The following is a 14026-nucleotide window of genomic DNA, read 5'->3' on the forward strand; positions in this document are numbered from 1 at the left end:
GAACTGAGCCCAGTACCGCTGGCAAAAGGCCATGCACAGCAAAGCATGCTGGGAAAATGCCTGCTTGGTTATTACTGCATGTGTATTGAATACTGTGTGTTTACATGAGGTCAGAGGGTAGGGAAGTTAATACATGAAAGGAGTGAGGGATTGTGGTCATTGTAGTCATTTCCGTGGGAAATTCTGAAAGGTGCAAACTCTCAGTGCTATACAGGTATGGGGAGTACCTAGCTTGTCCGTAACTTGGCGGATGGCACACCTGTCATCCCAACAAATTAAATAGAATATTCATAAAATAGAAATTATTGAGCATCATCTACCTCAATGAAAGGGAAAGGAGAGGAAAAGGAGGAGAAGGGGAAGGGAGAAATGAAAAGAGAGGACGACTACTCTCTGTTCTAAAGAGTGGCCAGGAAGGGAAAAACTACAGGAAGTATAAATTCTGTGTTCACCTGGACGGGTATCCTGCAGCGCTGATTCGGATGGTCTCTAAGACTCCACAGGCCCGCAGCTGCTGGACCGCCCTTTTAGGGTCAAACCTGCAGCACACACACAAACACACACACACACGCACACATATATCATAAACACACACACATACGCATAACTACACATTCACACATACTCAAACAAATGCACCCGAGCATGTAGGTACACATACGCACACAGACACACACACATGCACAAACACACGCACACACACACACACACACACTGCGGAACAGACTCACAGGAAAGGCTGTTTGAGGTCATTGGGTTTGATGCAGCGCACATAGTGGGGAGTGGTGGAGTTCAGAGTGTCCATCAGGAGCTGCAGGGACTGGCGGAACTGTGGACACATGAACGAACACACAGAAGAAATGCGTGAGAAACAGACCACAGATAGAGCTTAGTTCCTCAGCCATGTAGTTGCAACAAGTGACCACCGGAGGGAGCCTTCACCTGGAAGCCGACTGTCAGCTTGTGCTCCCGGTGAGCCCTCTTTCCAGAGCGCAGGCTTCCGTTCGGTAAACCGGACTGGGAGAGGGCGCCCCCTGCTGGTTCCTGTTGAAACAGCTCAGCCACCAGTTCAGACTGAGGGAGACAGCAGGAGACTGCAGGTTACCGCTGAGCGGTTAGCAGTGTGCTGTGTGTCTGTCTTGGTAAACCTAGTTCTACCAACATACATGTCCCTGTTCATAATCTTTATGGGTCAATTGCATGGTGCTTAACCGGAGTTTAAACCACAGATTTAGACCTCTAAACCACAGAACTGGATTACAACAGAAACAGCTATCCAAATCTGTGAAACGAGTTGTTGCAGCTGTAGTGCAGTTCTTTGGTCCAGAAGTTTAAACCAGAGGATTACATTCTATAAAAGCACGCGGGGGGGTATGAAAGGTACCTGGCTCGCTCGCAAGATGTTGATTGGCTCCTCAAACACCGTGTCCCGATTCTTGTCCAGAAAGCCGTCACACTCGTACTGAACCTGAACGGGACACGAACACGGACAGGAGTGAAGATTCGGGAACGCAGGAAACCCGCACCGCATGCGGCGTGACATTCTCAGTGATGGGGGGGGGGGGGGCGGGCTAACCATGTCAGCGAAGTGGCGGATGATGAACGCCATGTTGGACATGCGCGGCTTGCCGAAGTGTGGACTGGGGTTCTGGTTCTGGTGCTGGTCGTACAGCTTCCGGGCCCAGCTTTCATCGGAGCCTTTCGGCATCTGTTGAGAAGGGGGGGGGTCAGCAGGGGTCAGGGGGGGTCAGCAGGGGTCAGCAGGGGGCAGGGTCAAGGGCCCAGGTTATCAGGAAACAGCACATTTAATTAATTGACATGCAAGTCTCTGGGGCATCTCCCTCTGGGGGTTGTTCCCCTGACATTCTATTTGACCCTTGACCCTTGACATTGCAGGTCACAGTAAATCATTCAAAGGTGCTTAATACTGGGACAGCCAAAGGAGATAAATGTTTAAATATGTGTGTGTGAGTGTGTGTGTGTGTGTCCCTGTATATGTGTGTGAGTGTGTGTGTGTCTATGTGTATGTGTGTGTGCCTTTGTGTGTGTGTATGCGTGTGTCTGCATGTCAGTGTGTGTGCGCATGTGCCTTTGTGTGTAAGTGTGTGTGTGTGTGTGTGCATGTATGAGTATGTGTGTGTGTGTGAGAATGTGTGTGAGTGTCTGTGTGTCTCTGTGTATGTGTGTGTGCCTTTGTGTGTGTGTGTGTGTGTGTGTATGCGTGTGTCTGCATGTCAGTGTGTGTGCGCATGTGCCTTTGTGTGTAAGTGTGTGTGTGTGTGTGTGCATGTATGAGAATGTGTGTGTGTGTGTGTGTGTGTGTGAGAGAATGTGTGTGTGTGTGTGTGTGTGTGTGTGTGAGAGAATGTGTGTGTGTGTGTGTGTGTGAGAATGTGTGTGTGTGCGTGAGAGAATGTGTGTGTGTGTGTGTGTGTGTGTGTGTGCATGTATGAGTATGTGTGTGTGTGTGTGAGAATGTGTGTGTGTGCGTGAGAGAATGTGTGTGTGTGTGTGTGTGTGTGCATGTATGAGTATGTGTGTGTGTGTGAGAATGTGTGTGTGTGTGTGTGTGTATGTGTGTGTGAGAATGTGTGTGTGTGTGTGTGTATGTGTGTGTGTGTGTGTGTGTGTGTGTGTGTGTGTATGTGTGTGTGTGTGTGTGTGTGTGTATGTGTGTGTGTGTGTGTGTGTGTGTGTGTGTGTATGTGTGTGTGTGTGTGTGTGTGTGTGTGTGTGTGTGTGAGAGAGAGCATGCGGCTCAGGGCATGCTGGTCTTCACCCTGCACTCCTCGTCCAGCAGGTCCAGCAGCCCCAGGGGCCCCTCGATCAGGGCGATGCAGGGCTGATTATCACTGAACTCAATCCGGCTCCAGGGCAGACCCTCCCTCACGTACTCCTCCTGCTCCAGCTGGAACACATGCTGGGGGGGGGGGGGGGGGTAGAGATAGAGTTTACAGAGAGAGGTAGAGAGAGAGGGAAAAGAGAGAGAGATACAGGGAGACAGGGAAAAAGAGAGAGAGAGAGAGAAGAGATGGGAGGTGTGAGAATTAGAACAATACATGAGAAAAAGCAGAAAGAGGCATATCTGATATATCCTCATGTCGATACAGTAGATGGAAGTGAAACTCAAATATGGCCCTCAGGCCAGCAGTACTGCTAGTTTTTCATTCCAGCCATCTAATACCTCTCTCTTCCTCCTCCCGTCCCACCCTCCCTCCCTCTTATCTCTCCCTCCATCTCTCTTCTCACCGCCCTCTCTCCCCTGCCCTCCATCTACCCCCCCTCCCCCCATCTCCTCCTTGATTTATACCTGACCTATCAGGTGAGTGTAATCGCTGGCCAATCGGTGACATCACTGGACTGTGGGGCTGTCAGGCAGAAGAGAAATCCTGCAGTACTGCTGACCTTGAGGGCCAGATCTGAGTGACTCTGGGTGTACCGCACACAGCCCAGAGAATCCGGCCTGCACACGCCGACACACAGCCCCATCGGACTCACCAAGTTAAACTGCTGCTGCAGCTTCTCGTTGGCGTAGTTTATACAGAACTGCTCGAAGCTGTTCCTGTCGAACGTCTCGAACCTGAAAGAGAAAGTTAAGAAACAACAATGGGGCGACGTCAGCTCTCTGTGAAATACCAGCACCTTCTGTTAAATACCTACCACTTACCTATGCTTAAAACCATTCCCCGTTGCACTATTAAATAAAGAGATGTCTCAGATACTTTCTACTTTTTTCAGTAAAGTGCATGTGTTTTCCATGAGTTCAGACTCCAGACTCTAATTTCACAGTGCAGATTTGTGACCCAGTGGTTAAAAAAAGGCCATATTACACTGAATAATAGCACATCACTTACTTTAAAATGGCCTCTGGTAGCTCTGCAAGCACAATGTAAGTTTTATAGTGATTTAAATTGTCAGCACTGCAGCCACATAACAGTCACTCTCACACATTCCGCTTGTGTGACATTAACGCTAACGAGTTTCAAAATAAAAGCCACAGAAATCATTCAAAATAATGCGCTCTGTCTTGGCCGTTGCGTTACAAATTAAATAAAGTCACATGACCAGGGGCACCGCCAGGGATTTCGGGGCCCCATGAAAAGATCTCAAATTGGGCCCCACCACAGGTCATCCCTTCCATGCATAATTACGGCCTAATTTATTTGAGGGTCCCCGTCAGTCCGGGCCCTTGGAATCCTTCCTTAATTTCACACCCCCCCCCCCCCTTCCCGCCACATGGTGGCACTGCCCAGTACTGCCAGAGTCTCAGCTGATCCCCGGGCCGGCCCCCTGACCCGTAGATGTCGAGGACGCCGATGACGGACTGCGGCCGCTCCCTCTGCGCTCGGAGCGCGGTGTTGAGGCGCCGCACGATCCAGCCGAACAGCTGGCCGTACACGCTCTTGGCCAGGGCGTCCCGCGCCTCCCCCGCCTGCCGCCCGGACATGGGCTTGACCAGAAGCTCCGCCCCCACCGCCAGCCGCCGGTGGCACAGCCAGTGCGCCATCTGGGCACGCTCCACGCCCAGCAGCTTGGAGAACACCGCCAGGGACCGGTCCTCAGCCTGCAGCCACACACAGGGCCGCGTCAGGGAACAGATTCCACACAGCGCCCTCATCTGGCCAACGGTGTAACAGCAGGGAGAAAGACAGGTAGAGGGGACCACAGGCATCACATATGGGTAATTATTTTAAATAGTTAACCCCTTAAACCCCTTAAACCCCCCTAACCACTTATCATATGCTCTATACATTTATGTTAGTATATTTTTAAGCAAGAGTGACACACACCTTGATTGCACAGGTGCTGACTGGCGGAACATAGACTAAAAGAAAAGAAGCCCCCATACTCTCAAGCTTCTGACACCCCTGACCCAGAGGAAAGCCCCTTGTTGTCGAAACGTTGGTTCGTTTTAAATAATAAAAATATTTTGTGCATGGAAGATTGAGATCGAACATGTTTTGGTGAAAACTTTCAGCGACGTTTTGCGAGTGTTTTCAAATCTGACCAGGATCTCAAGAGCGTTTCATAAGCGGAAGCTACAGGGCCTTTATCGAGCCGCCGCTCCTCGGGACCACGGGAGAAATTTAAAGGCTCGTTTGACACTCGCTCCCGTACGTCGACGTAGCTTCGGTCACCCCCTCTCCCGCTGGCCTGGATGCTGACGTTCCCCAGGTGCAGCACGGCCGCCAGGATTCGGAACAGCTCCATCTGCTGGTCAGACCCCACGCCTGCAGGGAGAGAGAAGGCACAGCCCAGCACCCTTCAGATGAACACAGCGCAGGATGTGCTTTGCTGTAGCGCTGGATGTGCTTTGCTGTAGCGCTAGATGTGCTTTGCTGTAGCGCTGGATGTGCTTTGCTGTAGCGCTGGGCTGGATGTGCTTTACTGTAGCGCTGGGCTGGATGTGTTTGGCCATAGCGCGTGTACCCTTCCTTTTTTTTGTGGGGGGGGGGGGGGGCTTTTTTCAGCTTTATTAGACAGGATAGCGTAGAGAGACAGGAATAACTAGGAGGAGAGAGAGGGAGAGACGCGCGACAAATGTCGTGCGGTCGGACTCGAACCGCCGACGTCACAGCTCGCAACGAGCACGTGGAAAGCGCTCTACGGGCTGCGCCACTGGAGGCCCCCATGCGCGCACCCTTTCCCGCGCGGCCTCTCTTACCCAGCACGGTGAGCGCGCTGCGCGTGCGCTCCAGGTCGGCCGTGTTGTCCGTGCCCGGGATGCTGGCCTCCCCGCCCTGGCTGGTGTAGCGGAACTGCTCCGCCGCGTCTATGGCAACGCGGTAATATCCGCCAGCAAGAACGAGAGGGAAAAAAAAACACAACAACTTGGCTGTTTCTGAGATAAAGCAGCAGCAGACGTTGTTTACTTCAGATCGGATCAGGGGTTCAACAGAGATGCGCAGTCAGACCGTACGTAGGGATACTGACCACCCTGCATGCGTCAATCAATCTGCATGCGTAATGATTACTGACCACCCTGCATGCGTCAATCAACCTGAATGCATAATGATTACTGACCACCCGGCATGCGTCAATCAACCTGAATGCATAATGATTACTGACCACCCTGCATACATCAATCAATCTGCATGCATAATGATTATTGACCACCCTGCATGTGTTAGTTTGCACACGCATGATTACTGACCACCCTGCACGTGTTAGTTTGCACACACATGATCACTGACCACCCTGCACGTGTTACTCTGCACACACATAATGATTACTGACCACCCTGCATGTGTTAGTCAGTCTGCACACACACGATTACTGACCACGCTCTGTGTGTTAGTCCGCACACACACACGATTACTGACCACGCTCTGTGTGTTAGTCTGCACACACAGGATTACTGACCACGCTCTGTGTGTTAGTCTGCACACACACACAGGATTACTGCCCACTCTGTCTGAGTCACACAGTCTGCAGCAGCTCTGGGACTGCCGGTCTGCTCAGTGAAGGGTCAGCCGAGGACCTCAGTCTCACCCAGCTTGAGGGCTCTCATCTCCGGCAGCTCTCGCCCGGCACACAGCTGATAGAAGATGTGATAATTCCTCTCCTCTGGGGCCTGGAACATGGACGGGCATTATCGGCCAAAATTCAATCACTCAGCTCGCAGCACGGGGAACTTATAAGATCAGCACTTTCTTCCCATCCGTTAATGGAGATACCCAACCCTGTTCCTGGAGATCTACCCATCCTGTCAGTTTGAATTTTAACCCTAACCTGCCACATCTCATTCCACTGAGTATCAGCTCAAGGAGACCTCTAGCTGTTGAATGAGGTGTGCTTCTTTAGGGTTGGAGTGCAAACCCTACAGGAACACAGAGTTGGGCAGCCCTAATTTACATATATCAGGATCATATTTTGGATAAATGCACTGCATCACCGTGGTGCGTAAGAGCTTGAATTAGCCACCGAGATCTGGCCACACTACTGGTCAGTTAAAGCATTTGGGATATTATTTACAATCGGGCACCTGGAAGACGACACGGGATTTCTCCAGAAGGTAGGTCCTCATGTTTGCCCCAATGATGTCACCGTGACGACCGAAGCCTATCTCAATGTACTTCCCGAAACGGCTGCTGTTGTCATTCCGGGTTGTCTTGGCGTTCCCGATGGCCTGAAGCGAACATTGCATCACATATCAACTGACACTCAGTGTGTCATTCAACACTCATTTTCTTTACAGTTCTACAAAGACATTGGACATTTTATTAAAATTATATTAAAGAAATTAACAAAACTGAACAATCCTCCCATTTATAATTCAAAAACACCAAAGAGACAAATCACCATGTACAGCAATGGGCAGCATTGAAAGTACAAGTAATGAAAATATTATACTTTCATACATTTATTTCATGTGTAATATGGGTTACTCAGCTCTTCGTGTGATTTATAAATCTGCGCCACCAGCAAAGAGTCCTACACATATTGCCATTTTGATTGTAGTTTATAGACAACATTTTTTAGATGGTGTTTTGTTATTGTTGCCCACCCCAATTTACAATCCTCTGTTTAAGGGGGCCTGTGCCTATGCCCCTAAACAGAGGATTGTCAATTGGGGTGGGAAACAATAACAAAATACCACCCGAAAAACGCATCTATGAACTACAATCAAAATGGCGGTATGTGTAGGATTCTTTGCAGGTGGCACAGATAGATATAAACCAGAGCTCCGCGTACCTCCATGATGGGATTGGACGCCAGCACTCTCTCCTCCACGCTGGTCTGCTGGGACGCGCCCCCCACCGCCGCGAAGTAGCGCATGGTGAACTTGGCCGAGACGGTCTTGCCCGACCCGGACTCCCCGCTGATGATGATGGACTGGTTCTTCTGCTCCCTGAACGCAGAGACCCAGAGGGGACAGGGTTTCAAACATCTGGTGAGATGCATTACTCTCCTTCACGAGGGCTGAGGCCGCTCGACTCAAAGTTAACACCGTTTGGGAATCACCCGTACAACTTGAGCGTTGAAGCTCTTGATAAGACAAGTCAAAAGAGAGAGCTCTCAAAAGTTTGAATTCTGGTTCTGAGCTTCCTCAGTACCTGGGTGCAATAAACCCCAGTTTGCAGCCTGTCCATTTTCTACGCAATGCTTTACAGTTACCCAGTTATACCTGGGTGAAATACGAATGAGAAATATTATTTTTATGCTGGTTAGAATTTTTAGAACACTGTAGAAAGCTGAGATTTTCCCAAAAACTTGTATGTCAAGAAACGTACAATTAATATTGTAGAAAAAAATAGTTCTAAATATTTGCAAAATATTCATTAAAACCTTTCCAGTAATCCGTAGGACTATTAGTGATGTCTGAAGGGTTTAAGTGCTTCAGATCATTATTTGCCCCAGGTCTTGTGGCACACAGCAACCTTTAATCCTCCAGAAGCGAAGACTGAGATGTGGGGAACGACGCGGATGACCTCTGACCTGATCATGGTTCGGTAGGCCTCCTCCGCCACGGAGAAGATGTGGGGCTCCAGGTCGGCCGTGTCCTGCCCGCTGTAGGCGTCGATCACCTCCTCCCCGTAGATGGGCAGCGGCTCGTACGGGTTGATGGCCACCAGCACTATCCCTGCGATGCCCAAACAGGCAGGCTTAGTGCAGTCCAGCAGGATCACTCTCAAAACAGGGTGGCAGTGTAGTATAATGGGTAAGGAACTGGTCTAGTAACCTCAAGGTCACAGGTTCGATTCCTGGGTAGGACACTGCCATTGTACCCTTGAGCAAGGTACTTAACCTGCATTGCTTCAGTATATATCCAGCTGTGTAAATGGACGCAAAAGTAAAAGTTTTGTAAACCGCTCTGGATAAGAGTGTCTGCTAAATGCCTGTAATGTAAAGCAGACACATTAAAAACAACACAGAATGTGCCTTTTTTTTATTTTTATTTTTTTAAAACACGACTCCATGTCTAGTTAAGGACAACAACATTCTGTGTTACTTTCAACGCAAGTCTGCTAAAAAAAAGTCTCCATTTGTAACACATAAATTGTGTACGTGTAGCAGAAAAGTATTAACTTTGGACACAAAATGTGATGAAAGTAACACTGAAGTAGTAACGCAAAAAGTGTGCTGGTATCAGCACTTCCTTTCTGAGAGTGATGGAAAGTGAGGTTCCAGTGGATCTGTCCGAATTCTCCGTTGAAGAGAGTAAGTGAGGAAGGAGCGACGGCACAGGAGAGCTTATTGCAAGCTTTTCGCTGTTGCTTTCTAAGCCACCGTAACCCTCCTTAAAACTAATTTTCAGGAACGATGCACATGCCATGAAGCACAAGGGCTTTTAAGGGCACAGGATTTAGCAAAACCAGCCGAGATCACATTAAAATAAGGGAAACGACCATCAGTCAACAGAAACACGGGGTCCACGAAAAAGCCGAGCGACGTTTCTGAAGCACAAAACTCCATCTTACAGGTCACCGCATTTCACCTGGGTTTCTCACAGCTGAGGCGAACGCTGTTTCATCAGCTCAGCACAAACGGCTCCAGGCTGGCTGCTCAAACAGACCTGCAGAGGCTCTGCCCTGCGGTTAATGTTTGCTCAGATTCTCCAGGAGGACCATGGTCAATAACACGGGTCCCTATTTAGTCGCACCAGCAAATGTTTCATTATTATTCTAATATGAATCAGGCAGAGCCACCGCATTAGATGCAACTGATTAAAAATTTATCAGCTAGCTGCTAACAGACGATGCCTTTTTCACTTGGCACGCTTGTCCAAAACAGGTTCTGAGAAATGATCAAACACTCAAACATTTTCTACCATCACCATTTCTTTCTTTCTTTTTTACCCTTTAAGGTGTAAGATTACACATATGTGATTAGAATGTTCTTAACTGAACATTCTAATGCTGATGTCACAATCACTGCTGGTAACTGAAAGTATTGGAAGCTCTAGAACATTGACTTGAAATATTGAGTAAACATTCCAAAAAACCTACTCTTCAAAGGGATAACATATTTACTCAGCTACTCTTACCTCTTATCAACTCTCTACTCAGATACTCTTATCCACAGTGATTAACACTCATAATATTTTCATGCACTGTCCAGTTTTCTTCAACTGGAAATTTAATCGGAAACTGTCACAGTACTGCACCAGGGACTTCAACCTGATCCCAGGCCCCGAACCACTACACAACACTGGTGCCCAGCCCCCCCACATCCCACCCACCCACCCACCCACCCACCCACCCACCCACAGCGGCCACAGTTCCCAAAGTCCCGCCCCCACCCTTACCACAGTAGGTGTAGATGCTGCTGTAGTCAAGGAAACGCACGCGCAGGTTGTGCAGGACCGCGGGCTCGTGCAGGAAGCTGAGCGCCGTCAGGTCATTCTCCCCCTCCAAAATATCAGGGTTCCCTAGCGGCGGGAGGCCAGAAGGGGGCGACACTGGGTACTGCACCTCCTAGAAGGTAAACACCAGAAGCCAGGAAAATGTACAAGAGCCAATTCACACTCACGCAACAAAAGAAGGCTAAGGCTTGGTTGAGGATTTTAAATCCATAAAGGTGTTAGACAACTAACAAACTACAAAATCGAGTTTTGTCAGCAAGTTGACATCATTTTTTGAGTTGTTAATGTACAGGATAGCAAGTGCGTTGCTTTAACAGAGGCACGGGCCCTTGGGAGTGCTGGAGAGGGTGTGGAGAATTGTGATCACAGCGAGCACAGTGGTGTTCATAGCAACAGTGAAAATGGGGGTCCAGTGGTGAAAGTGGGGGTGCAGTGGTGAATGTGGGGGTGCAGGGGTGAAAGTGGGGGTGCAGGGGTGAATGTGGGGGTGCAGGGGTGAAAGTGGGGGTACAGCAGTGAATGTGGGGGTGCAGGGGTGAAAGTGGGGGTGTAGTAGTTAAGGTGGGGGTGCAGTGGTGAATGTGGAGGTGCAGTGGTGAATGTGGGGGTGCAGTGGCAGCAGCAGGGTAGGTCACAGTGGTGAAAGTGGGGGTTCAGGGGTGTTAGTGGGGTGACTGTGGCAGCAGCAGGGTAGGTCACAGTGGTGAAAGTGGGGGTTCAGGGGTGTTAGTGGGGTGACCGTGGCAGCAGCAGGGTAGGTCACAGCGGTGTTGGGGTATCCGGTCCGCGTCCCTCACCCTGCCGTCACCGAGCCGAAGCAGGAGGTGTCCGTCACCCGGCCTGAGGTCCTGCAGGAGGCAGGCCGACGCCCACACAGCCTCCGGGTCGGGCACCCACACGCTCGCACCCTGGCGCACAAACACACAAACACACACACACACAAACACACACACACACACACAAACACACAAACACTTCTGTCAAACTGTCAAACACAAACACAGGGTCACAGCAGACAGCGGTCACTTCATTCTCTCTCTCTCTCTCTCTCTCTCTCTCGCTCTGACTCTCTTTTGCATGCACACACGGTCACACACAAACACCGTGTCACGTACTAACACAGGGTCAGAGCAAAGACCAATCACTCAAACACACAAACATACAGACACACACATGAAAACCTTTTCAGGATTCACAGGCATATCAGGAACCCCAGCATACGCACACACAGGCAGATACGCAAATGTATACCCAACACACACACACACACACACACACACGTGTATACACATGCAATGTAAGCTGCTCCTCTACTGCCAGAATGGATCACTTTAAAAGAATTCTCTTTATCTTATTCAGAACTTTTCTGTACAGCACAGTCGCTAGTGATATTGAAAATGGAGGACTCTTCAGAGTTCTCAGCTCTGCGCACAAATACACTTCATTGCTGTGCATTTCCACACAGCGCCGTCCAGCTGCGTCTCGTTTCTGACACAACACCGCGGCACACGCCACGCTGCTCTCCACCGCCGGCGAGCCGGGGAGCCAAAGTGTCTCCTCAACGTCTCCCCTCTCCACCGGCCGGGCGACGCCCAGAGTGCCGGCAGGCCCCGCCCCGACCCACGGCCTCCTGCCTCAGCACAAATCTGCCCGTCTCCCCCGTTAAACATTAACGTCAGTCATGCCTCTCTCCCTCCCTCACCACCCCCCCCCCCCTCCACCCGAGGGCTCGGATTACTCATTATCTCCATCAGGACAGGCTCTCTCTCTCTCTCGTTCGTCCTGATGGAGCGCTTCCTCCTGCCATTAAAACCCGTCTTTCTCATCCTTAACCCCCCCCCCCCTCCCAAAACCACATCAAACACTGACCCCGCCCCCCCCCCTTCCACCGCTATCGTTGGGAGGAAGAGCAACATGTGATTAATCACAAGACAGGAAGCGCAACACAAAAGAAATGCACTCAGGACCTGTGGGCTAGCTGCTAGTCTTTCGTCTCATCTTCTGCATTTATAGACAAGCCTTTAAAACAATCACACTAGGATGGAGCGTGTGCAAAATTAATAATACCAAAAAAAAATACAAAAACAAGATTCTGAGGCACATTAAATAATAAGAAAGCAGGAAAATGGTATTATCCTTTTATCAGAATATTTTTTGGGAACATTAATTTTGTTTCCTATCTTTCTTTGCCTTCTCCCAGTGCTGTTTTATAATTTTCAGAATTGTTCATAATGACTGACAAACAGCACAAAAGAAGCATCAGAGTGGGTGGCATGGTGGCGCAGTGGTTGGCACCGTTGCCTCACAAGGAGAAGGTTCCGGGTTCACCCCGTATTTGACCAGGGTTCCTCCGGGTGCTCCGGGTTCCTCCCACAGTCCAAAGACACTGTAGCCCAGGGACTGCAGATGAAAATTAGCCTCCCGGGCTAACTCTGGCACATTTACAGAAATGTTACTAATGTGCATTGTCCCTGTCAAATGAAGTTTCTCAGCCCAATTGGGAACAGAAGCATAGGTAACAGCATAAGGGTACTGGACCAATCAAAAAACGCTCCAGCCACACACCCTACCTTAGTATAGAGCTCCACAGTCATGGTCTTCTGGTTGGGGGTGGGTATCCGTGTGTACCCGTCCTGCAGAAAAGAGGGGGGAACAGGACTCCGGGGTTGGGGTGAAACGCGAATGGCGATGCCCTCTTCGAAACGGTTTCTCGCCCCTTCCCTTCTCCCGGCGTTCCGCAGAGGTGCAATTCCCTCCGTGCACTTTGCACCACTGGGGAGAAGGAGGGAGACAGAGTCGCCTCCGACTGGCAAGTTAACGGTTAACCCTTTGAAGAGAAGGCTTTTTGGAATGTCTTTTTTTTTTTTCAAATTCTAAAGTAAGTGTTCCAGAACTCCATTGCTTTCATTTACCAGCAGTGATTGTTACATCATCGTCGGAGTGTTCAGTTGACACTCTAATCACACATTTGCAGTCTTAAACCTTAAAGGGTTAAACCTGCACGAGGAGAGAGAGTCAGAGGGCAACCCTTTTTACGAGAAGCTCTTCCCTCTTATAACGCATTTTCAGCGCAGCAAAGGCTGCGTCTGCTCATTAAGGGATACACGGCCGTGCGACTGTTAGAAGAGCGAGGCCTCAAAGCCAACGAAAGGCCAGCAAAATAAACGCGCTCCTCGTATCAAGGGTGAAGAGTACATCCGCGTAAACGAGCAAACTCAAGTCTTGCGCTCTGCGGGAATGCGATGCGCGTGCGGACGTGCTAGGCGCATGTGCTGACGCAGCACTGTTTCAGAGTAGTCGCATTTTATAGGGGGGTCAGGGGCGCTAATGCACACTGCACGACACTCTGTTATGCCCATTAGGTAACACACCTGAGTGACGCTTCGCGGAAAGCCAACATGATGCTCAGAACCCACAATTTCCCGCCTCTGAAAGAGACGAACTGTGAGGAAGAGGTGGACGCACACAGAGGCAATCAGAACAAAGGGAAACCTTGTGGATGTACACTCAATACATACTATGACTTCAGGCATGAATAAAATATTACTAGGTTATGTGCCGTTTTAATGGATACTCTTTGACGTCGCAAATAAGGGTGATCTCTGCTAACAGGCTTCTGTAAGAATAATTAGACAATAGATCACGTACATTTTCCATCCTTCCGTGTGAAAAATACTGCTTTTGCACTAGGTTGAATGAATGTTAAGTACAATTTGAACT

The 14026-nt window shown here is 49.6% G+C and overlaps 1 protein-coding gene across 1 annotated transcript in view; it reads right to left on the reverse strand.

Moving 5' to 3' along the window:
• Positions 1–13083, reverse strand: part of si:dkey-110c1.10 (unconventional myosin-Vb) — a 26610-nt gene extending 13527 nt beyond the window's left edge. The window contains exons 1-17 of the mRNA XM_035414806.1: positions 12877–13083; positions 11104–11214; positions 10250–10418; positions 8440–8584; positions 7696–7852; positions 6986–7129; positions 6493–6574; positions 5666–5773; positions 5119–5231; positions 4296–4564; positions 3499–3580; positions 2780–2920; positions 1577–1708; positions 1385–1468; positions 943–1074; positions 732–829; positions 453–539 (exon numbers count right to left, since the gene is read on the reverse strand). Of these exons, the coding sequence (XP_035270697.1) occupies positions 453–539; positions 732–829; positions 943–1074; positions 1385–1468; positions 1577–1708; positions 2780–2920; positions 3499–3580; positions 4296–4564; positions 5119–5231; positions 5666–5773; positions 6493–6574; positions 6986–7129; positions 7696–7852; positions 8440–8584; positions 10250–10418; positions 11104–11214; positions 12877–12900 (2078 nt within the window). The 5' untranslated portion in view covers positions 12901–13083. The remainder of the gene's footprint in view (positions 1–452; positions 540–731; positions 830–942; positions 1075–1384; positions 1469–1576; positions 1709–2779; positions 2921–3498; positions 3581–4295; positions 4565–5118; positions 5232–5665; positions 5774–6492; positions 6575–6985; positions 7130–7695; positions 7853–8439; positions 8585–10249; positions 10419–11103; positions 11215–12876) is intronic.
• Positions 13084–14026: the final 943 nt, after the last annotated feature.

Source organism: Anguilla anguilla, chromosome 4, assembly GCF_013347855.1.
Source record: "Anguilla anguilla isolate fAngAng1 chromosome 4, fAngAng1.pri, whole genome shotgun sequence".
NCBI lineage: Eukaryota > Metazoa > Chordata > Actinopteri > Anguilliformes > Anguillidae > Anguilla > Anguilla anguilla.